The 18,380-nt window shown below is 66.1% G+C and overlaps 5 protein-coding genes across 9 annotated transcripts; 3 read left to right on the top strand and 2 right to left on the bottom strand.

Annotated features, from left to right (window-relative positions):
* Window positions 1-290: 290 nt before the first annotated feature.
* Window positions 291-6,601, top strand: BCAR1 (BCAR1 scaffold protein, Cas family member). 2 transcript variants are annotated; one of them, XM_051771225.1, is made up of 7 exons: window positions 291-400; window positions 1,230-1,922; window positions 3,136-3,297; window positions 3,523-3,627; window positions 4,056-5,201; window positions 5,413-5,502; window positions 5,835-6,601. In XM_051771225.1, the coding sequence occupies exons 1-7, from the start codon at window positions 389-391 to the stop codon at window positions 6,348-6,350; spliced, it is 2,724 nt and encodes a 907-aa protein (XP_051627185.1). In that variant the 5' UTR covers window positions 291-388; the 3' UTR covers window positions 6,351-6,601. The 2 variants fall into 2 exon arrangements, with proteins under 2 accessions (XP_051627185.1, XP_051627184.1); XM_051771224.1 differs by lacking the exon at window positions 291-400 and having other exon boundaries at window positions 1,155-1,922.
* A 656-nt stretch (window positions 6,602-7,257) lies between these two features.
* Window positions 7,258-9,029, bottom strand: LOC127462572 (probable D-lactate dehydrogenase, mitochondrial). Its single transcript, XM_051771253.1, has 4 exons — window positions 8,365-9,029; window positions 8,113-8,225; window positions 7,868-8,009; window positions 7,258-7,784 (listed from the first exon to the last, which is right to left on the bottom strand). Exons 1-4 carry the CDS (start codon window positions 8,425-8,427, stop codon window positions 7,527-7,529), a joined length of 576 nt encoding a protein of 191 aa, XP_051627213.1. The 5' UTR covers window positions 8,428-9,029; the 3' UTR covers window positions 7,258-7,526.
* A 73-nt stretch (window positions 9,030-9,102) lies between these two features.
* Window positions 9,103-11,048, bottom strand: LOC127462570 (chymotrypsinogen 2-like). The gene is made up of 7 exons (XM_051771251.1): window positions 10,926-11,048; window positions 10,701-10,804; window positions 10,527-10,606; window positions 10,337-10,415; window positions 9,694-9,874; window positions 9,377-9,510; window positions 9,103-9,300 (listed from the first exon to the last, which is right to left on the bottom strand). Exons 1-7 carry the CDS (start codon window positions 10,990-10,992, stop codon window positions 9,139-9,141), a joined length of 807 nt encoding a protein of 268 aa, XP_051627211.1. The 5' UTR covers window positions 10,993-11,048; the 3' UTR covers window positions 9,103-9,138.
* Window positions 11,049-12,522: 1,474 nt separating this feature from the next.
* Window positions 12,523-14,421, top strand: LOC127462543 (chymotrypsinogen 2-like). The gene is made up of 7 exons (XM_051771198.1): window positions 12,523-12,596; window positions 12,718-12,821; window positions 12,916-12,995; window positions 13,107-13,185; window positions 13,648-13,828; window positions 14,012-14,145; window positions 14,222-14,421. The coding sequence occupies exons 1-7, from the start codon at window positions 12,530-12,532 to the stop codon at window positions 14,381-14,383; spliced, it is 807 nt and encodes a 268-aa protein (XP_051627158.1). The 5' UTR covers window positions 12,523-12,529; the 3' UTR covers window positions 14,384-14,421.
* Window positions 14,422-15,014: 593 nt separating this feature from the next.
* Window positions 15,015-18,363, top strand: LDHD (lactate dehydrogenase D). Of its 4 annotated transcripts, XM_051771344.1 has the most exons (11): window positions 15,015-15,157; window positions 15,297-15,409; window positions 15,531-15,672; window positions 15,756-15,897; window positions 16,169-16,328; window positions 16,401-16,600; window positions 16,678-16,806; window positions 17,235-17,362; window positions 17,447-17,537; window positions 17,628-17,739; window positions 17,813-18,146. In XM_051771344.1, exons 1-11 carry the CDS (start codon window positions 15,095-15,097, stop codon window positions 17,976-17,978), a joined length of 1,446 nt encoding a protein of 481 aa, XP_051627304.1. In that variant the 5' UTR covers window positions 15,015-15,094; the 3' UTR covers window positions 17,979-18,146. The 4 variants fall into 4 exon arrangements, with proteins under 4 accessions (XP_051627304.1, XP_051627303.1, XP_051627301.1 ...); XM_051771343.1 differs by lacking the exon at window positions 17,235-17,362 and having other exon boundaries at window positions 17,813-18,363; XM_051771341.1 differs by having other exon boundaries at window positions 16,169-16,600.
* The last annotated feature ends 17 nt before the right edge of the window (window positions 18,364-18,380 follow it).

The following is an 18,380-nucleotide window of genomic DNA, read 5'->3' as shown; positions in this document are numbered from 1 at the left end:
ACACACCCCTTCCACGCCCTTTGCACACACATTGCACACCCTTTACACACCCGTTCCACGCCCTTTGCACACACATTGCACACACATTTCACATTCTTTACACACCCCTTCCACGCCCTTTGCACACACGTTGCACACTCGCCCCGCCCCCTCCGCCCCGCCCCCTGGCCCCGCCCCTGCCTGAGGCCCCGCCCCCGTGGGCGCAGCCAATGGCGGCGGGCGGGGCCGGGGCCGGGCGCGCGCGGCGCTATAACGAACGCTCCGTGTGGCGCCGCCGCCCGCGCGCCCCGGCCCCGGCCCCGCCGCCCCCGGCCCGGCCCGGCCCGGCCTGGCCCCGGCCCTGCTCCCGGCCCGGCCCCCGCCGCGGCCGGCCCGGCCCCGCGGGAAGATGAACTACCTGGTGAGCGGGGCGCGGGGCGAGGGGAGACACGGCGACGTGCGCGGGGACAGGCGGGACGCGGGGGAACGGCTGGCGGGGGGCCCCGCCAGGGAGGAGGAGGAGGAGGAGGGGATGGAGGAGGAAGGCCGCAGTCCCCCCACCATGGGTTGGGCCCCCTCGGTGCGGCCGATCTCGCTGGCGTGACCTTGGCCGAGCCCCGCCGCACCGGGGCGGTCAGGCCCTGCCCGCCCTCCGTCGCCCCCGGCGGGTCGCGGCTCTGCGGGACCCGCGGGGGCCCCACCGGGGCCAGGGGCCTCCCCGGGCCTCCGCCCCCCGCCCCGCCGGGCAGGGTGGCACCGGCGGCGGGCAGGGCCGGGCAGAGCCGCGGGAGAGCCGGGGATCGGGCCCCGCCGCCCCGGGCGGGCCGCAGCCCCCCCGGGCAGCGCTGGCAGGTGCCGTCCTGGCCCGGGCCGGGGACCCCGCGGGGCCGGAGGGGCCCAGGCCCGGCGGCGGGAGCCGTGGGATGGCCACGGGCACGGCTGACTCACCGCCCCGGCACTTCCTCCCCGGCGGCGGAGGGAAGGGGCGGGAGAGGCAGAGGAGGCCCCCCGAAACCGGGGAGGAGGAAGGGCCCGGCCCCTTCCCAGCACCACCTCTGGGAAGAGTGGGTTGAGCTCCAGCGGGGAATCCCTCGGCGGTCGGAGCGGGCAGATCCCGCTGGCGGGAGGCGCTCGGCGAAGCCCCCGGCCCGCGGGGCTCGGTGCCGGCGCTGAGCTGCCGGCCCGCCGGGATGACGCCCCCGCGGCCGGCGGGGCCCGGCTCACCGCCCCGGCGCGGGGCTCTCTTCCAGAACGTGCTGGCCAAGGCGCTGTACGACAACGTGGCCGAGTCCCCGGACGAGCTCTCCTTCCGCAAGGGCGACATTATGACGGTGCTGGAGCGCAACACGCAGGGGCTGGACGGCTGGTGGCTCTGCTCGCTCCACGGCCGGCAGGGCATCGTCCCCGGGAACCGCCTCAAGATCCTGGTGGGGATGTACGACAAGAAGCAGCAGCAGCAGCAGCAAGCGCCCGGCCCGGCGCAGGGGCAGGCGCCGCCGCAGCCGTCGGTGCCCCAGCCGGCTCTGCCGTACCACCACCAAGGGGGATACACCCCGCTGTCGCCCGCCTCGCAGTACACACCCATGCACCCTGCTTATGCCCCCCAAGGGGACAACGTCTACCTGATGCCGGTCCCCAACAAGGGACAGCAGAGTCTGTACCCGGGCTCTGCACCCACCGGACAGTTTCCTCCTGCCCCGGCTAAACAGCCACCCACCTTCCCGAAGCAGGCACCTCCCCACACCTTCCCCAACCCCGGCCAGGAGATCTACCAGGTGCCCCCCTCCCTGGGCCAGGCAGCAGAGGCGTACCCCGGGGGTTCTGCCAGTCCTCCCCAGGATGTCTACCAGGTTCCTCCCTCAGCTGGTCAGGCTCAAGAAATCTACCAGGTGCCCCCATCGCTGGACATGAGGAGCTGGGAAGGGCACAAGCCCCAGGGAAAGGTAAGACGGGGAGACTGGATTGGGGAGCATGTTATAGTTGTGGGCTGCTCTGTGGTCCATGGGTGTGAGTGGCTGGCAGGGCTTGGGCTTATCTGCCCACTGGTGTCTCTTGGAGTGGGCAGCCCTTGTGCCCATTGCTGGAGTTGTGTGGGCATCCTTCCCCGCACTGCTGGCAGGAGGGGGTGCAGTGAGGGAGTCTCTGCAGTGGCTGTGGTGCCTTGGTTGACCTGGGCTGCCCTGCTTGGGGCTGGCACAGCATTTGGCACTTGGGTCCTCATGGTCTCTTGTGTAGGCTCTGCCATTTTCACTCAGGGCATGGCAGCATGTCTGGTGTGGGTGCAGGGTGCTGATAACCCAAGGGCTCCTTTGGCCAGATTCTGCAGCTGTGGAAGTAACTGTGGTACCCAGCACAGTGCTGTGAGGCTTCATTCCTGCTGGGAGCGCGGGCAGGAGCAGGCAGCGGGTGCCAGCATGTCCTGGCTGTGCCAAAGAGCCTGCCAGTGCTTGCTGGATTTACTGGTGAGGCAAGGGTGAACCACCAGCCTGTCCCCAGCATGGAGCCTAACAGCTCCATCCCCAACACCAGGCTCCTCCTGGCTCTGCCCCTTCTCTGGCACGTCATCCCAGGGAAGAGGAGTGAGGTGCTTTCGGTATCGAGTTTTCTGGGAAGGCTACCTGACTCACACCCCTGGGAAGTAGCCAGTGAGGAGAGGGAGCTGCCAATCACATCCAGGGCATGAGGAGCATCCTAAAACTGAGAACCAGCCTGACACCTCAGCCCTTCTTAGCACCAGTTGGGCAGAGTGCCATGACCCTCTAGGTTTGGTTATTTGCCACGCTCGTGTCGCCATGGAACGACCAATTCGGGGGTGAAGCCGTGGGCAGGGGTTTCCAGGCGTAGGCAGATCTCTGCCCACAGCTCGATGCCCGAATCGGTTCTTCCGTGGTGCTCCCCGCGGCCGTGCCGGCCGGGCTTTGTCTCTCTGCGAGGCTCTATCGCCGCTATAAATAACCGGTGAGATCATCCCGTCCCCGGCAGCCTGCACGCCCGGCCGGGGAGCGCCCTCCCGTGGGCACCGCCGTGCCCGCTGCCGCACCGGGGGTACGGACCGCGCACCCAGCCCCTCTGCAGCCCCGTGCTGCGGCTGGGGGGGATGATGCCGGCTGGGGGGGTGCTCGGCAGTCCCTACATCACTTTTCCGTCTTTTTCCAGGTGCTGGTGCCCACCCGCATGGGGCAGGTGTATGTCTATGACTCCCCCAAGGGTGAGCAGGTTGAGTATGATTTCCCTCGCCACCTCATCTCCACGGGCTCCCAGGAGATCTACGACGTGCCACCTGTCCGAGGGGGGGTCCCGAACCAGTTCAACCAGGAGGTGAGGCTGCTTGTGGGGTCGAGGGGGTATCTTTGGCTCCATCCTCTAGAATGGGAAATGACCTGGCACAGCTGGGGATCCAAAGCTGGGCAAATTGCACCCAAAACTGTGCACTTTATGAAACTTGAGACTGCTTCTGGGCACCTCCATCTTTCCCAGTTGGTCCTGGGCAGAGATGAGTACCCATGCCATCTCTGATATATCATTCTGTGTCCCCCTCTCCAGGTCTATGACACCCCCCCCATGGCAGTGAAGGGTCCCAATGGGCAGGACCCAGGGCAGGAGATCTACGATGTGCCCCCCAGCGTGGAGAAGAACCTGCCCCAAACTGTAAGTGCTGCTAGGAACCTCCCAGCTTCTCTATAAGAAAGACAGATTTTTATAAGGAAAACAATAATTCACTCTCCCAGGGATCAGTTTCCCCAAAGATGTGATGGTGTCCCTGGCACTGGAGGCTTTCAGGATACCAGGAGGCAGGGTGCTGGATGTTCACATCCAGGGGATGAGTTTGGATTCCGTGATGTTTCAAGGTCCCTTCCAACCTGGGCTGCTCTAGGATGTTGTGATTCCTGTCCCAAAGGGCAGGGGAACCCCTGGGGTGCGTGGCTCCATCCTGGTGCCCACCCAGTGCCATCGTGCATGCCCAGAGGTGGCTCTTGTGTGCCCCACAGCATTGGGCAGCCCGTCTGCACCTCTGTGCCTGAGCCAGGCCAGCCCTTCCAGCAGTGCTGACAGTGCCTGCTGCTCTGCCCTTGCAGGTGTACGACGTCCCCCCCTCGGTCAGCAAGGACGTGCCGGATGGCCCGGCACGGGAGGAGACCTACGATGTGCCCCCCGCCTTCGCCAAGCAGAAAACTTTCGACCCCTCCCGCCACCTTGTCCTGGCCCAGCAGGAGCCCTACTTGCCAGAGGATGTCTATGATGTGCCACCGGCAGCTGGGAAGGGTGCTCCTGAGCAGCCGCTCTCCCACGAGATCTACGACGTGCCCCCCAGCCTCAAGAAGCTGGGGGGATCCACCTTCCCCTCCCAAGAGGTGTACGACGTGCCCCGGGACCTGCACGCCCCGGGTAAGGGCTCCGTGGACACAGAGGGCGAGTACATCTACGATGTCCCACCGCAAGTGGACCGCGAGGCCAAGGGCGCCGACGCCAAGCGCCTCTCAGCCTCCAGCACGGGCAGCACCCGCAGCAACATCTCCACGTCCTCACTGGATGTGGTGCCCGTGAAGGAGCCGGCCAAGGGAGCCGGCAAGGAGTTCTCCCTGGACTTGGACGCCGCTATGGAGACACTGGCCAAGCTCCAGCACGGCGTCAGCAGCGCCGTCTCCTACCTCATGTCCTTTATCGGCACCAACTGGCGCAGCCCCGAGCACATGGAGGCCAACGCCGCCAGCATCCGCGGCGCGGCCGAGGGCGTCCGGACGGCCCTCCGGGACCTGCTGGAGTTTGCCCGGGGGGCAGTGGGCAATGCTGCCCAGGCCTCCGACCGCTCCCTGTACGCCAAGCTAAGCAAGCAGCTGCAGAAGATGGAGGAGGTCTACCAGGCCCTGGCACGGCACGGCCAAGCGCTGGACGCTTGCCACTGGGCCCCCAGTGCGCTGACCAGCAGCAAGCCGGGCGCGGATGACTTGGAGCACTTCATCATGCACTCACGTGGTGTCCCTGATGACACCAAGCAGTTGGCTTCCTTCCTGCATGGCAATGCCTCCCTCCTCTTCAAACGGACAAAGCCGGTGGCGGAGAGCGGTGGCCATGGGCCCCCTCACCCCTCCGACAAAGCCAGCAGCATCCAGTCCCGGCCCCTGCCCTCCCCACCCAAGCTACTGGCCCAGGAGTCGCCCGACGGGCCCTACGAGAACAGTGAGAGTGGCTGGATGGAGGACTACGACTATGTCCATCTCCAGGTGGGCACGGGCAGGGGGGTCACTCCCCACAGGGAGCGTTTGTGCCGGTGCCTCCCCGGCACAGGGGGATTAGGCAGATCTGCTTCTGCCACACATCTTGCTCTTATCCTCCAGCTTGAGGGTTGTGGGGACCAGGGGTGTCCTGGGGCAGGTGGGAGCTTGCTCTGGCAAGGCTGATATTGCTGACCCCTTCCATGTCATGCTCCTGCAGGGCAAGGAGGAGTTTGAGAAGACCCAGAAGGAGCTGCTGGAGAAAGGCAATATCATCCGACAGAGCAAGGACCAGCTGGAGCACCAGCAGGTAAGGGCACCAGGGTAGGCAGGTAGGCACTGCTGGGCACAGTGCCCAGAGCAGGCAGGGCCCCAGGTCCTGCTTCCCTCATAACCTCTGCTGCCGGTCTGACCACAGCCCTCTTCCCTGTCTGTCCCAGTGGAGGGTTTTGTCTTGCCTTCCATACCATACCAATGCTGTGCCAGTGGAGAGGGGTGTGGTATAGTTGTCCTGAGGCTGGCGCTGTCCCTCACTCTTTTCCCTGGGGCTGGTGGCCATGGCCACCCGTGCTGGTGGCTCCGGGGAGGGGGAGCAGGTGCTGGCTCGGTGGCCCCCCTACCTCACACTCATCCCTCCCACAGCTGAAGCAGTTTGAGCGGCTGGAGCAGGAGGTGTCGCGCCCCATCGACAATGACCTGTCCAACTGGAGCCCCTCCCAGCACTACGGCCCGGCGCGGGGCAGCGGGGCCCTGTGTCCTGCCGACCGCCAGCTCCTCCTCTTCTACCTGGAGCAGTGCGAGGCCAACCTTACCACGTTCACCAACGCTGTCGACGCCTTCTTCACCGCCGTCAGCACCAACCAACCCCCCAAGATCTTCGTGGCCCACAGCAAGTTCGTCATCCTCAGCGCCCACAAGCTCGTCTTCATTGGGGACACGCTGTCCCGCCAGGCCAAGGCCCAGGATGTCCAGCACAAGGTGATGCACTACAGCAACCTCCTCTGTGAGATGCTCAAGGAGATCGTGGCGACCACCAAGGCGGCCGCCCTCCACTACCCTTCTCCTGCCGCGTCCAAGGACATGGTGGAGCGCGTCAAGGAACTCGCCAACAGCACGCAGCAGTTCAGGATGGTGCTGGGCCAGCTGGCAGCCATGTGATGGCCTCAGGGCCACTGTCCCCTCTCTCTGGCCCCCACCCCTCCCCAGACATGTGTTCCCCTCCATGGGAGTCCTCTCCACCTGGTGTAAGCGGACATGTACATAGAGACTCATGCACACCGGGGGGCTGGGGCTCCATGGGGAGGGGAGTGATGGGCTGCAGCCATCATCTCCTTCCCTCTTCTTCCCTCTCGCCGGAGGCCAGGAATGGTTTCAGAGCTGTGCCCGTAATGAAGCAAAGCTGGGAGGTGCATCTATGCCCTATCCTTCCCTGCTGTCCTCTCTTATACAAAACCGGCAGCCGGTCCTGGTCTGGAGGGCATGGGGCCGTGTCCCTCTTGAGACAAGGATGTGCCTGGCAATTTGAGGTGTTGCTGTGGCTGCCCCGCTCTCGGGGGGACACCAGAGCCACTCTACAGTGGCCAGCAGATTCTAATGGTGTGGAAGCCATCCCCTGTGGTGGTGGGACAGTATGATGCAGATAGGTTGTACTGTCCCCCTGTGTGCTGGAGCCTGGGGATAGGGGTCCCCAGGGGGGTAAGGGATGGTGGGGAGCTGCTGGGGCAGGAAGGGGCTAACCTGTGCGTTCTCACGTCTCGGGGTGTGATACAGTACCAGCTGTAACCGAAACGTGAACTGAAATTGGTGCCTTTTGAACACAGGGGAAGCTTCCGCTGGTTCCCGGAGCTACAGCGTGGCAACCCCCTCCAAAACTTGGCCCCAAGTCCCCCAGCAGCATAAAGATTTACCTACAAATGCCCTCCATCTCCTGGGTATCTGCATGTGCCTGCTGAGGCGAGGGAGAGCTCCTGGTGCAGGGCTGGGGGGATCCTGTCCCCCTAAAAGATCTCGTAGCCAATGGAGACTGCTGGTGCACAGAGGTTTAATGGGGCATGTGGGGGGTTGGGGGAAATGAGGGGTGGCAGTGCAGGGCAGTGGGGCCACTCTGGCTCTGGCTTGAGGTGGGGAGGGCATCTCTCACAGCACATTCATGGCCCACCATGGCGGCTGTGGCTTTGGTGTGGTAGAGAGGGTGGTAGCCCTCACCCCCAGCCTTGGTGGTCCTGGGAACCCATCCCTTCCAGCACCTTTGGGACACCAGTACCCAGGCCTCATGTGGAGCCCAGAGTACTGGGTCCATGGCACTCTCAGTCCTAGGGGCATCCCTGCTACAACTCAGGGACCATGGCAGACCCTTGGACCCCCCAGCATCCCCAGCCCAAAATCATCCCCTCTGCCAGCACCCTCAGTGGTGTGACCCCCGGCCCCATGGCCCCCCATGCCCACGGTACCGACAGGGAACCAGAGCCCGGTGCCACGCAGGTGGCTGTTGAGGGCCTTGCGGGTGACACCGGGCTCCACCGTCACCGAGAAGTCCTCGAGGCTCAGCTCCGCGATGCTGTCCATGCGGCTCAGGTCGAAGCAGACGCCGCCCTGGCACAGGGGCACCGGTGGGTCTTGGCACAGCCGAGCACCGAGAGCCCCTGGGGGGTCAGGGGGTGCCGGGGAGCCGATACCTGCACGGCATTGACACCGCCCTCGAGGCCGGTGCCGGTGCCAAAGGGCACCATGGGCACACGGCGGCGGTAGCAGAGCGCGGCCAACTCCTGGACCTGCCCCACCGACTGGGGCCACACCACGGCGTCTGGGGGGGCACAGCTGGGGGACAGGGGCACCGCTGCCAAAATGACTTCCCCCTCCTCGGGGCCCTTGCCCTCCCTGGGATCCTTCCCCAGGGCTCCCAGCCCCAGAGGGCACTCACGGGTGCATGGACTCATCATGGCCGTGCTGCTCCCGCACCGCCGTGGCCGTGGAGATGTTGGGAGCCCCGACCACGGCGCTCAGGGCCTCCACAAAGTCGGGGGGCAGCGAGGGCTGCGGGGGAACGACCAGGACTCCGTCAGGGAGGGGCTGGGGAAGCTCTGCCTGCGGCCCTGGCACACACAACAGCCAAGGGCACGGGGCCCAGTGGCCACGGCAGGACGGGAATGCCCTCGGGGACCCCCGGCCCCACCTTGGAGCAGCAGCTGCGGCACCCCAGGGCTGTCCCCAGTGCCAGCACCCGCCGCAGGGCCATGGCAGGACCGGACAAGAACAGGAACACGGGAACTGAACGACCAGGACCCTGCCCTGCCCTCCCCACTGGCTGTTGGTCCCTCCCCCACACGGACACCTTAAGGTGGCTCCGGCCACGGGGACAGACACGTGAGTGTGTTCCTGCCAGGGGGACCCATCCCACAGTGCCCGTGGTCACATCCCCACACTGGGCAGGGTCCCAGTCTGAGCCGTGTCACTGCCCCCACCATGGCCCTTGCCCTCCCAGTTGTCCCACAGCCCTGTGTTCCCATACCTGCTCAGCTGGCCCTGCAGCTGGCCAGGGGGCCCTCAACCTCTGGGAGGCCACATGGCCCGGGCCTGGGCTGTCCCAGCCAGGTGTCCCCATGCTCAACCGTGTGACCACAAGCAGCCCTGTCCCTCTGACCCCATGCCCAGCCAGGTGTCCCCATTCAGGACCCCGTGTTCCCATGACCCACTGTCCATCTGTCCCCTTTCCCAGCCAGCTGTCCCTGTGCCCCCATTCCTGTCCCTGTTCTCACCCAGATGTCCCCATGCCTCCCAGCCCTCCTGACCAGGTGTCCCCATGTCCCCCCTCACACCACACGCCCCCATCCCCAGACACCAGTCTCAGCCACCCGCCTGTCCCCGGCCCTGCTCCCACCCGTCCCACGGCGGGGACAAGGACACGGTGCTCAGGGGTGGCAGCGTTTATTGGTGTTTATTGCCGGGCTCAGTTGGCCTCCAGGATGGAGTCGATCCAGTCGCGGAGCTCGGTGACACGGGCGTAGACGCCGGGCGTCTGCGTGTCGCAGGTGCTGCTGCCCCAGGACACGATGCCCACCAGGGTCCAGGCGCCGTCCTTCTGGCACACCAGCGGGCCCCCGGAGTCGCCCTGCACGGGGCACTGGGTGAGCACCAGGGAGGGGCCCAGGGGGGCCGGGGGCAGTGGGGGGGCCGGGGGCACCTACCATGCAGGAGGAGGCTCCGTCGGCGCCGGCACAGACCATCACGTCGCGGATGCGGTAGCCCCAGAACTCCTTGCACTGGGCGTTGGTGAGCAGGGGCAGAGCCGCCTGCTGCAGCACCGCCGGTGTCTCCGAGTCTGCGGGAACGGGGCCTCAGCTCCGGCACCGGAGCGGCAATGGGGACAAGGACACGGGGGCGGAGGTGGTGACAGGATGGGTCAGGGTTGGGGATTGGGAATGGGAATGAGGAAGGGGCCGGGGATGAAGACGGGGATAGGGATGGGGATGAAGGCAGCGAGGGGGACGAGAAGGTGCCGTACCACTGGAGTCAGTGAGCCCCCAGCCAGTGGTGACGCAGGTCGTGCCCCCCGAGAACTCGTCGGTGGCCTGGGGCAGGCAGACGGGGGACACGCGGTCCGAGAACTGCGCTGGAGTGGCCAGTTTGATCAGGGTGATGTCGTCGCGGATGGTCAGCAGGTTGAACTTGGGGTTCTTGAAGACCTGGAGCAAACAGCACCACTCCCAGCGCCCATCCTGCCCACCAGGGTGCCAGGCACTGGGCATTCCTCAGGGACCCATGGGGACACCGGGGAACGGTCCTGTGGGTCCCGTGCTGGCAGGGTGCCTGAGCTGCAGAGCCCACCCCTGGGACACGGGGGAGCAGGGACACCCTGTGCCACATCACCTGCAGGGATGAAGGGGACCCTGGGGGCCTGACCCTCATCCCTTGGGGCTCCTGGGGACACCCTGGGAACCCGGCCTGAAGATGAGGGGGAGCAGGGACACCCCAGGGGATCGCAGCCCAGGGATGTAGGGAACCATGGACACCCCAGGGAAGCCCAACCCTCAGGGAAAGGGCAACCAGGGACTCCTTGGGGACCCCCAGGACAAGGGGGACCCGGACACAGCCCCCCGGGTCCCTGTGGTGGCCCAGCAGGCACACAGCCCCCACCCCGGCGGTACCTTCTCGATGGTCAGCGTCTGTTGAGCAGTGCTGGGGTTGTTCTGGTCATAGGCACCCACCACCACTTTGTCGGTTTTCCTGGGCACGGGCAGGCACTGAGCACAGGGCACGGGCACGGGGAGGGGGCAGCTCTCACAGCCCCGTGTCCGTGCCTAGTCCCGCTCCGCCAGCAGCAGAGCCGGTGCCTACCTGACGCCGCAGTGGGCAGCGGTGACCACCCAGTTCTCGCTGATCAGGGACCCGCCGCAGAAGTGGAAGTTCCCGTAGCGCTGCCAGGGAGAGCTGCCCTCAGCACCCGGCACCGCCGACGGGTGCTCTGTGCCCGGCCCCCCACACGGCACCCACCCCGGGCCCGGCTCTCACCTGCAGGGACACCTGCCATGGCCAGGACCCCGGCACTGCCGGCTCCCCGTTGACGATGCGGGTGTAGCCACGGACGACGGGGGCGATGGCGGGCACGCCGCAGTCTGCGGGGCACAGGCGGCCGTGGCACGGGGGCTCCGGCTGCTCTGGCCCCTTTCCCCTCCCCACCACTGCCACCCCACCAAGCCCCAGGCCCACCCTGCCAACCCCCATGGCCCCACACACCCTCAGGGAGGGCGGCACGGGCAAAGCCCACCAGAGCCAGGCAGCTCAGCAGCCACAGCAGAGCCATTGTCACTTGTCAGGATGGACCCTGCCTGGCACTTGGTGCCTCTTATACCCACCCTGGGCACGTCCCCTCAGCTGCTGGCCTTGCCACCGCAGCCTTGGGAGATAGGGTTGCACCTGGTACGGTGCCACGACATGGCCTGGGAGCATGGCACCTGGAGCCAGTGTCCTTGGCTATGGATGTTGGACAGCACGTGGTCCAAGTTCTGGCTTAAAAATGTCCTTAGTCCGGTGCATGGGGTGAGTTCTCACTTGGTCATGGAATCATAGTAAAGTGGTTATGGTTGGAAGGGTCCTCACAGGCCAACTTGTCTGTAAAGGCTCTGCTACCTTTTTTTTTTTTTTTTAATCTAATGTGAAGGAAGGAGCTGGAAGACCATTCCTGTTGAGAGGAATGATGAAACTCAGCCCAGACATCCACTATAATAGGAACAAATGGGAATTGTGGACCCACAGGAATATCAGAGCAGTGAAGCAAATGTTGGTAGAAATAGGCTACGAAAGGCATGTGGGAATTGCAGCTCTGGTGCCAAAATGAGCCCATGCCAGCCTGGGTCCTTATCACAAAATCACAGAATGGTTTGGGTGGGACAGGATCTTAAAGTTCATCTTGTTCCAGTCCCCCTGTCATGGGCAGAGACACCTTCCACTACCCCAGGTTGCTCCAAGCTCCATCCAACCTGGCCTTGAACACTTCCAGGGATGGGGCAGCCACAGCTTCTCTGGGTAACCTGTGCCAGGGCCTCACCACTCTCACGGGGGAGGATCTCTTCCTAATCTCTATTCTAACCCTGCCCTCTGTCAGTTTGAAGCCATTCTACCCTTCTTCTGTCAGTCCATGCCCTTGTCTCAAGTCCCTCTCCAGCTCTCCTGTAGTCCCTTTAGGCACTGGAAGGTGCTCTAAGCTCTCCCTGGAGCCGTCTCCAGGCTGAAGAACCCCAATTCTTCCAGTCTGCCTCCATAGCTGAGGCACTCTGTTCCTTAGCGGACCTCTGTGACCTTCTCTGGACCCACTCCAGCATGTCCACATTGTTCTTATGTTGGGGTCCAGGGCTTGACGCAGTGCTCCGGGTGGGGTCTCAACATAGTGGAGCAGAGGGGCAGAATCCCCTCCCTTCACCTGCTGCCCACACTGCTGGAGATGCAGCCCAGGATACGTTCAGCTTTCTGGGCTGCCAGGATAGGCTGTCATGGGATGGTGGAATTTCCAAACTCCATGGAGTTCACCTGAGGTTAGGATCATGGAGTTCACCTGGGGTTAGGATCATGGAGTTCACCTGGGGTTAGGTCAGCAGAGCCCTTCCCAGCTGCCGCCCAGGCAGGGGCACAGGGGCTCTGTTCATTCACAGGGCCAGTCCCCCGGGACATCAAAGAATTGGGTGACGAGAGGGTTCCAGGGCTGGCAATGTAGTGGTGGCACCGTACCAGGTGCAACCCTATCTCCCAAGGCTGTGGTGGCAAGGCCAGCAGCTGAGGGGACGTGCCCAGGGTGGGTATAAGAGGCACCAGGTGCCAGGCAGGGTCCATCCTGACGAGTGACAATGGCTCTGCTGTGGCTGCTGAGCTGCCTGGCTCTGGTGGGCTTTGCCCGTGCCGCCCTCCCTGAGGGTGCGTGGGACCGTGGGGGTTGGCAGGGTGGGCCTGGGGCTTGGTGGGGTGGCAGTGGTGGGGAGGGGAAAGGGGCCAGAGCAGCCGGAGCCCCCGTGCCACGGCCGCCTGTGCCCCGCAGACTGCGGCGTGCCCGCCATCGCCCCCGTCGTCCGTGGCTACACCCGCATCGTCAACGGGGAGCCGGCAGTGCCGGGGTCCTGGCCATGGCAGGTGTCCCTGCAGGTGAGAGCCGGGCCCGGGGTGGGTGCCGTGTGGGGGGCCGGGCACAGAGCACCCGTCGGCGGTGCCGGGTGCTGAGGGCAGCTCTCCCTGGCAGCGCTACGGGAACTTCCACTTCTGCGGCGGGTCCCTGATCAGCGAGAACTGGGTGGTCACCGCTGCCCACTGCGGCGTCAGGTAGGCACCGGCTCTGCTGCTGGTGGCGTGGGGCTGGGCACGGACACGGGGCTGTGAGAGCTGCCCCCTCCCCGTGCCCGTGCCCTGTGCTCAGTGCCTGCCCGTGCCCAGGAAAACCGACAAAGTGGTGGTGGGTGCCTATGACCAGAACAACCCCAGCACTGCTCAACAGACGCTGACCATCGAGAAGGTACCGCTGGGGTGGGGGCTGTGTGCCTGCTGGGCCACCACAGGGACCCGGGGGGCTGTGTCCGGGTCCCCCTTGTCCTGGGGGTCCCCAAGGAGTCCCTGGTTGCCCTTTCCCTGAGGGTTGGGCTTCCCTGGGGTGTCCGTGGTTCCCTACATCCCTGGGCTGCGATCCCCTGGGGTGTCCCTGCTCCCCCTCATCTTCAGGCCGGGTTCCCAGGGTGTCCCCAGGAGCCCCAAGGGATGAGGGTCAGGCCCCCAGGGTCCCCTTCATCCCTGCAGGTGATGTGGCACAGGGTGTCCCTGCTCCCCCGTGTCCCAGGGGTGGGCTCTGCAGCTCAGGCACCCTGCCAGCACGGGACCCACAGGACCGTTCCCCGGTGTCCCCATGGGTCCCTGAGGAATGCCCAGTGCCTGGCACCCTGGTGGGCGGGATGGGCGCTGGGAGCGGTGCTGTTTGCTCCAGGTCTTCAAGAACCCCAAGTTCAACCTGCTGACCATCCGCGACGACATCACCCTGATCAAACTGGCCACTCCAGCGCAGTTCTCGGACCGCGTGTCCCCCGTCTGCCTGCCCCAGGCCACCGACGAGTTCTCGGGGGGCACGACCTGCGTCACCACCGGCTGGGGGCTCACTGACTCCAGTGGTACGGCACCTTCTCGTCCCCCTCGCTGCCTTCATCCCCATCCCTCTCCCCGTCTTCATCCCCAGCCCCTTCCTCATTCCCATTCCCAATCCCCAACCCTGACCCCTCCTGTCACCACCTCCGCCCCCGTGTCCTTGTCCCCATTGCCGCTCCGGTGCCGGAGCTGAGGCCCCGTTCCCGCAGACTCGGAGACACCGGCGGTGCTGCAGCAGGCGGCTCTGCCCCTGCTCACCAACGCCCAGTGCAAGGAGTTCTGGGGCTACCGCATCCGCGACGTGATGGTCTGTGCCGGCGCCGACGGAGCCTCCTCCTGCATGGTAGGTGCCCCCGGCCCCCCCACTGCCCCCGGCCCCCCTGGGCCCCTCCCTGGTGCTCACCCAGTGCCCCATGCAGGGCGACTCCGGGGGCCCGCTGGTGTGCCAGAAGGACGGCGCCTGGACCCTGGTGGGCATCGTGTCCTGGGGCAGCAGCACCTGCGACACGCAGACGCCCGGCGTCTACGCCCGTGTCACCGAGCTCCGCGACTGGATCGACTCCATCCTGGAGGCCAACTGAACCCGGCAATAAACACCAATAAACGCTGCCACCCCTGAGCACCGTGTCCTTGTCCCCGCCGTGGGACGGGTGGGAGCAGGGCCGGGGACAGGCGGGTGGCTGAGACTGGTGTCTGGGGATGGGAGCGTGTGGTGTGAGGGGGGACATGGGGACACCTGGTCAGGAGGGCTGGGAGGCATGGGGACATCTGGGTGAGAACAGGGACAGGAATGGGGGCACAGGGACAGCTGGCTGGGAAAGGGGACAGATGGACAGTGGGTCATGGGAACACGGGGTCCTGAATGGGGACACCTGGCTGGGCATGGGGTCAGAGGGACAGGGCTGCTTGTGGTCACACGGTTGAGCATGGGGACACCTGGCTGGGACGGCCCAGGCCCGGGCCATGTGGCCTCCCAGAGGTTGAAGGCCCCCTGGCCAGCTGCAGGGCCAGCTGAGCAGGTATGGGAACACGGGGCTGTGGGACAGTTGGGAGGGCAAGGGCCATGGTGGGGGCAGTGACACGGCTCAGGCTGGGACCCTGCCCGGTGTGGGGATGTGACCACGGGCACTGTAGGATGGGTCCCCCTGGCAGGAACACACTCACATGTCCATCCCCGTGGCCGGAGCCACCTTAAGGTGTCCGTGTGGGGGAGGGACCAACAGCCAGTGGGGAGGGCAGGGCAGGGTCCTGGTCGTTCAGTTCCCGTGTTCCTGTTCTTGTCCGGTCCTGCCATGGCCCTGCGGCGGGTGCTGGCACTGGGGACAGCCCTGGGGCGCCGCAGCTGCTGCTCCAAGGTGGGGCCAGGGGTCCCCGAGGGCATTCCCGTCCTGCCGTGGCCACTGGGCCCCGTGCCCTTGGCTGTTGTGTGTGCCAGGGCCGCAGGCAGAGCTTCCCCAGCCCCTCCCTGACAGAGCCCTGGTCGTTCCCCCGCAGCCCTCGCTGCCCCCCGACTTTGTGGAGGCCCTGAGCGCCGTGGTCGGGGCTCCCAATGTCTCCACGGCCACGGCAGTGCGGGAGCAGCACGGCCACGATGAGTCCATGCACCCGTGAGTGTCCTCTGGGGCTGGGAGCCCTGGGGAAGGATCCCAGGGAGGGCAAGAGAACTGGGGAGGGAAAGGGCCCCGAGGAGGGGGAAGTCATTTTGGCAGCGGTGCCCCTGTCCCCCAGCTGTGCTCCCCCGGACGCCGTGGTGTGGCCCCAGTCGGTGGGGCAGGTCCAGGAGTTGGCCGCGCTCTGCTACCGCCGCCGTGTGCCCATGGTGCCCTTTGGCACCGGCACCGGCCTCGAGGGCGGTGTCAATGCCGTGCAGGTATCGGCTCCCCGGCACCCCCTGACCCCCCAGGGGCTCTCGGTGCTCGGCTGTGCCAAGACCCACCGGTGCCCCTGTGCCAGGGCGGCGTCTGCTTCGACCTGAGCCGCATGGACAGCATCGCGGAGCTGAGCCTCGAGGACTTCTCGGTGACGGTGGAGCCCGGTGTCACCCGCAAGGCCCTCAACAGCCACCTGCGTGGCACCGGGCTCTGGTTCCCTGTCGGTACCGTGGGCATGGGGGGGCCATGGGGCCGGGGGTCACACCACTGAGGGTGCTGGGGATGATTTTGGACTGGGGATGTCGGGAATGCTGGGGCTCCTGGGGTGTTCATGGGTGCACTGTGGTCCCAGTGGTGCCCGTGGGACCAGAGGTGCCATGGCCCCAGTGCTGCTGGGGTTGCCCATGGTTTTGCTGTGGTCTGGGGTCCTGGAGGTGTCCATGGGGGAGTGGAGACCATCCCCACCCCCATCCCCTTCCCACCCCCTGCTTGCAGACCCCGGGGCAGACGCCTCTCTGTGTGGCATGGCGGCCACGGGTGCCTCGGGCACCAACGCTGTGCGCTACGGCACCATGCGCCCCAACGTGCTCAACCTGCGCGTGGTGCTGCCGGACGGGCGCCTGCTCCACACCGCCGGCCCCGGGCGCCAGGCCAGGTGGGTGCTGGGGCCGGGGGGCTGTGCTGGGCTGGCTACTCCTGGGTGTACCTGCTCACCAGCTCCACACAGGAAGCGGGCGGCCGGCTACGACCTGACCTCGCTCTTCGTGGGCTCCGAGGGCACCCTGGGCTTCCTGACTCAGGCCACGCTGCGCCTGCACCCGCTGCCCGAGGCCACCGCCGCCACCATCGCCTCCTTCCCCGGCGTGGGGGCGGCCGTGGCGTGCACGGTGCAGGTGCTGCAGGCGGCCGTGCCCGTGGCCCGCATCGGTGCGTGCCCGGGGCCAAAGGTGGGGCCGCGGGTCCAGGTGCTGGTGGTGGCACTGAGCGCTGCCTCCTCTCACCAGAGTTCCTGGATGAGGTGATGGCAGACGCCTGTGGCCGCTACAGCGGGATGGGGCTGCCGGTGGCAGCCACGCTCCTCCTGGAGCTCCATGGCTCCCGGAACAGCCTGGCTGAGCAGCAGCGGCAGACGGGTATGGATGGGAACAGGCATGAGGATTGGGTGCCTGGGGCTGGGGGCCATGATGGACACCCAGGGATGCGGGATGAGTGTCCAGGGACAGGAGATGGGGGACAGGGTTGTTCTGGGATCAGGGATGGGTGCCCCGGACCAGGAACAGAGGGACCAGGGATGGATGCTTGGGATGGGGACTTGGAAGACAACAGGGTGAGGGATGGGCGTGTGGGCTGGGGGTCTGCTGAGAGGCTCAGGGACATGGAACAGGGGTGACCAGACAAGTCACAGGGTGATGGATGGGTGCCCAGGGACAAGGGATGGGAGGACCAGGGGTATCCTGGGATATGGGATGGATGCCCAGGATGGGCACTGGAGGTCCTGGGGTGAGGGCCAGGTGCCTGGGGGTGCCGTGGGTCCCATGCCAGGGCTCCTGGTCACTGTCAGAGGAGATCGTGCGACTGAACGGTGGCTCCGGCCTGGCCTGGGCGGAGGAGCCGGAGGAGCGCGGGCGGCTCTGGGCCATGCGCCACAACGCCTGGTACGCGGCCCTGGCCCTGCGGCCCGGCTGCCAGGTGAGGGACAGGCACAAGGACAGGGACGATGGCGGCAGCGCCCGTGGAGCTGCAGCTGCCACAGCTCTGCCCTGCCCGCCCCAGGGCTACTCCACGGATGTCTGTGTGCCCATCTCCCGCCTGCCCGACGTGGTGGTGGAGACCAAGCAGGACCTGCAGGACTCTGGACTCACCGGTCAGTGGGGCCGCAGCCCCCTGGGACAGAGGGGGGGATTGGGGGGCCACCATCCTCCCTGTGCACCTCATCTGACCCACGGCCCTGCAGGACCCATGGTGGGACACGTAGGCGATGGCAACTTCCACTGCATCCTCGTCTTCAACACCCAGGACCCAGAGGAGGCCCAGCGCGTCCACGCCTTCACCCAGCGCCTGGGCAGGTGGGGATGGGGCACCTGGGGGGACAGTTGGACAGGCAGATGTCCCCCTGCCCTGACCCTCCCTGTCCCGCAGGCGGGCGCTGGCGGCGGGGGGCACCTGCACCGGGGAGCACGGCGTGGGGCTGGGCAAGCGGGCACTGCTGCTGGAGGAGCTGGGCCAGGAGGGGCTGGACACCCTGCGCTCCATCAAGGCTGCACTGGACCCCCACAACCTCATGAACCCCGGCAAGGTGCTCTGAGGGGGGGCTCTGGCATTGAGCTGGCAGTGGGGGGCTGCAGCCCCGGGAGACAGGGCTGGGGTGGCCACGCTGCCCTGCACTGCCACCCTTTTGCCCCCACAAATCCCCCCATCCCCACCTCAGGGGTCAGGGATCCCCGAACCCCAAATAAACCCCTTTGCACCTGTAGCCTCCATGTACTGTGATGTCTTTTGGGGGACAGGACGCCCCAGCCCCATCCTAGGGGGTCCCTGTCCCAGGCAGCACACACAGACACTCACAGGGCACCATGGGGGGCCACTTTAGTCTCTTCCCCTGAGTCATGGTGCTGGTGGTGCTGGGTAGGAATGTCCACCATGGCCCCCATGGCATCCCATCTCTGGGACCTGCTGAGCACCACTGGGGCCATCCCCACATGGCAGA

Source organism: Manacus candei, unplaced genomic scaffold (genome assembly GCF_025592945.1).
Source record: "Manacus candei isolate 608988 ecotype Guabito, Panama unplaced genomic scaffold, ASM2559294v1 h1tg000131l, whole genome shotgun sequence".
Classification (NCBI taxonomy): Eukaryota; Metazoa; Chordata; class Aves; order Passeriformes; family Pipridae; genus Manacus; species Manacus candei.
Note: the sequence above shows the minus strand (reverse complement) of the source record. Positions and strands in the feature narration are given on the sequence as shown.

Coding starts and splice junctions, on each gene's coding strand:
- BCAR1 (XM_051771224.1), top strand. CDS start 1,170: ATGACGCCCCCGCGGCCGGCGGGGCCCGGCTCACCGCCCCGGCGCGGG. Junction 5,202..5,412: donor ACGACTATGTCCATCTCCAG/GTGGGCACGGGC, acceptor ATGCTCCTGCAG/GGCAAGGAGGAGTTTGAGAA. Junction 5,503..5,834: donor ACCAGCTGGAGCACCAGCAG/GTAAGGGCACCA, acceptor TCCCTCCCACAG/CTGAAGCAGTTTGAGCGGCT.
- LOC127462572 (XM_051771253.1), bottom strand. CDS start 8,427: ATGGCCCTGCGGCGGGTGCTGGCACTGGGGACAGCCCTGGGGTGCCGC. Junction 8,226..8,364: donor GCCGCAGCTGCTGCTCCAAG/GTGGGGCCGGGG, acceptor GTTCCCCCGCAG/CCCTCGCTGCCCCCCGACTT. Junction 7,785..7,867: donor GCGGTGTCAATGCCGTGCAG/GTATCGGCTCCC, acceptor CCCCTGTGCCAG/GGCGGCGTCTGCTTCGACCT.
- LOC127462570 (XM_051771251.1), bottom strand. CDS start 10,992: ATGGCTCTGCTGTGGCTGCTGAGCTGCCTGGCTCTGGTGGGCTTTGCC. Junction 9,875..10,336: donor AGACGCTGACCATCGAGAAG/GTACCGCCGGGG, acceptor TGTTTGCTCCAG/GTCTTCAAGAACCCCAAGTT. Junction 9,301..9,376: donor ACGGAGCCTCCTCCTGCATG/GTAGGTGCCCCC, acceptor TGCCCCGTGCAG/GGCGACTCCGGGGGCCCGCT.
- LOC127462543 (XM_051771198.1), top strand. CDS start 12,530: ATGGCTCTGCTGTGGCTGCTGAGCTGCCTGGCTCTGGTGGGCTTTGCC. Junction 12,822..12,915: donor CATGGCAGGTGTCCCTGCAG/GTGAGAGCCGGG, acceptor TCTCCCTGGCAG/CGCTACGGGAACTTCCACTT. Junction 14,146..14,221: donor ACGGAGCCTCCTCCTGCATG/GTAGGTGCCCCC, acceptor TGCCCCATGCAG/GGCGACTCCGGGGGCCCGCT.
- LDHD (XM_051771341.1), top strand. CDS start 15,095: ATGGCCCTGCGGCGGGTGCTGGCACTGGGGACAGCCCTGGGGCGCCGC. Junction 16,601..16,677: donor CGTGCCCGTGGCCCGCATCG/GTGCGTGCCCGG, acceptor TCCTCTCACCAG/AGTTCCTGGATGAGGTGATG. Junction 17,740..17,812: donor TTCACCCAGCGCCTGGGCAG/GTGGGGATGGGG, acceptor CCTGTCCCGCAG/GCGGGCGCTGGCGGCGGGGG.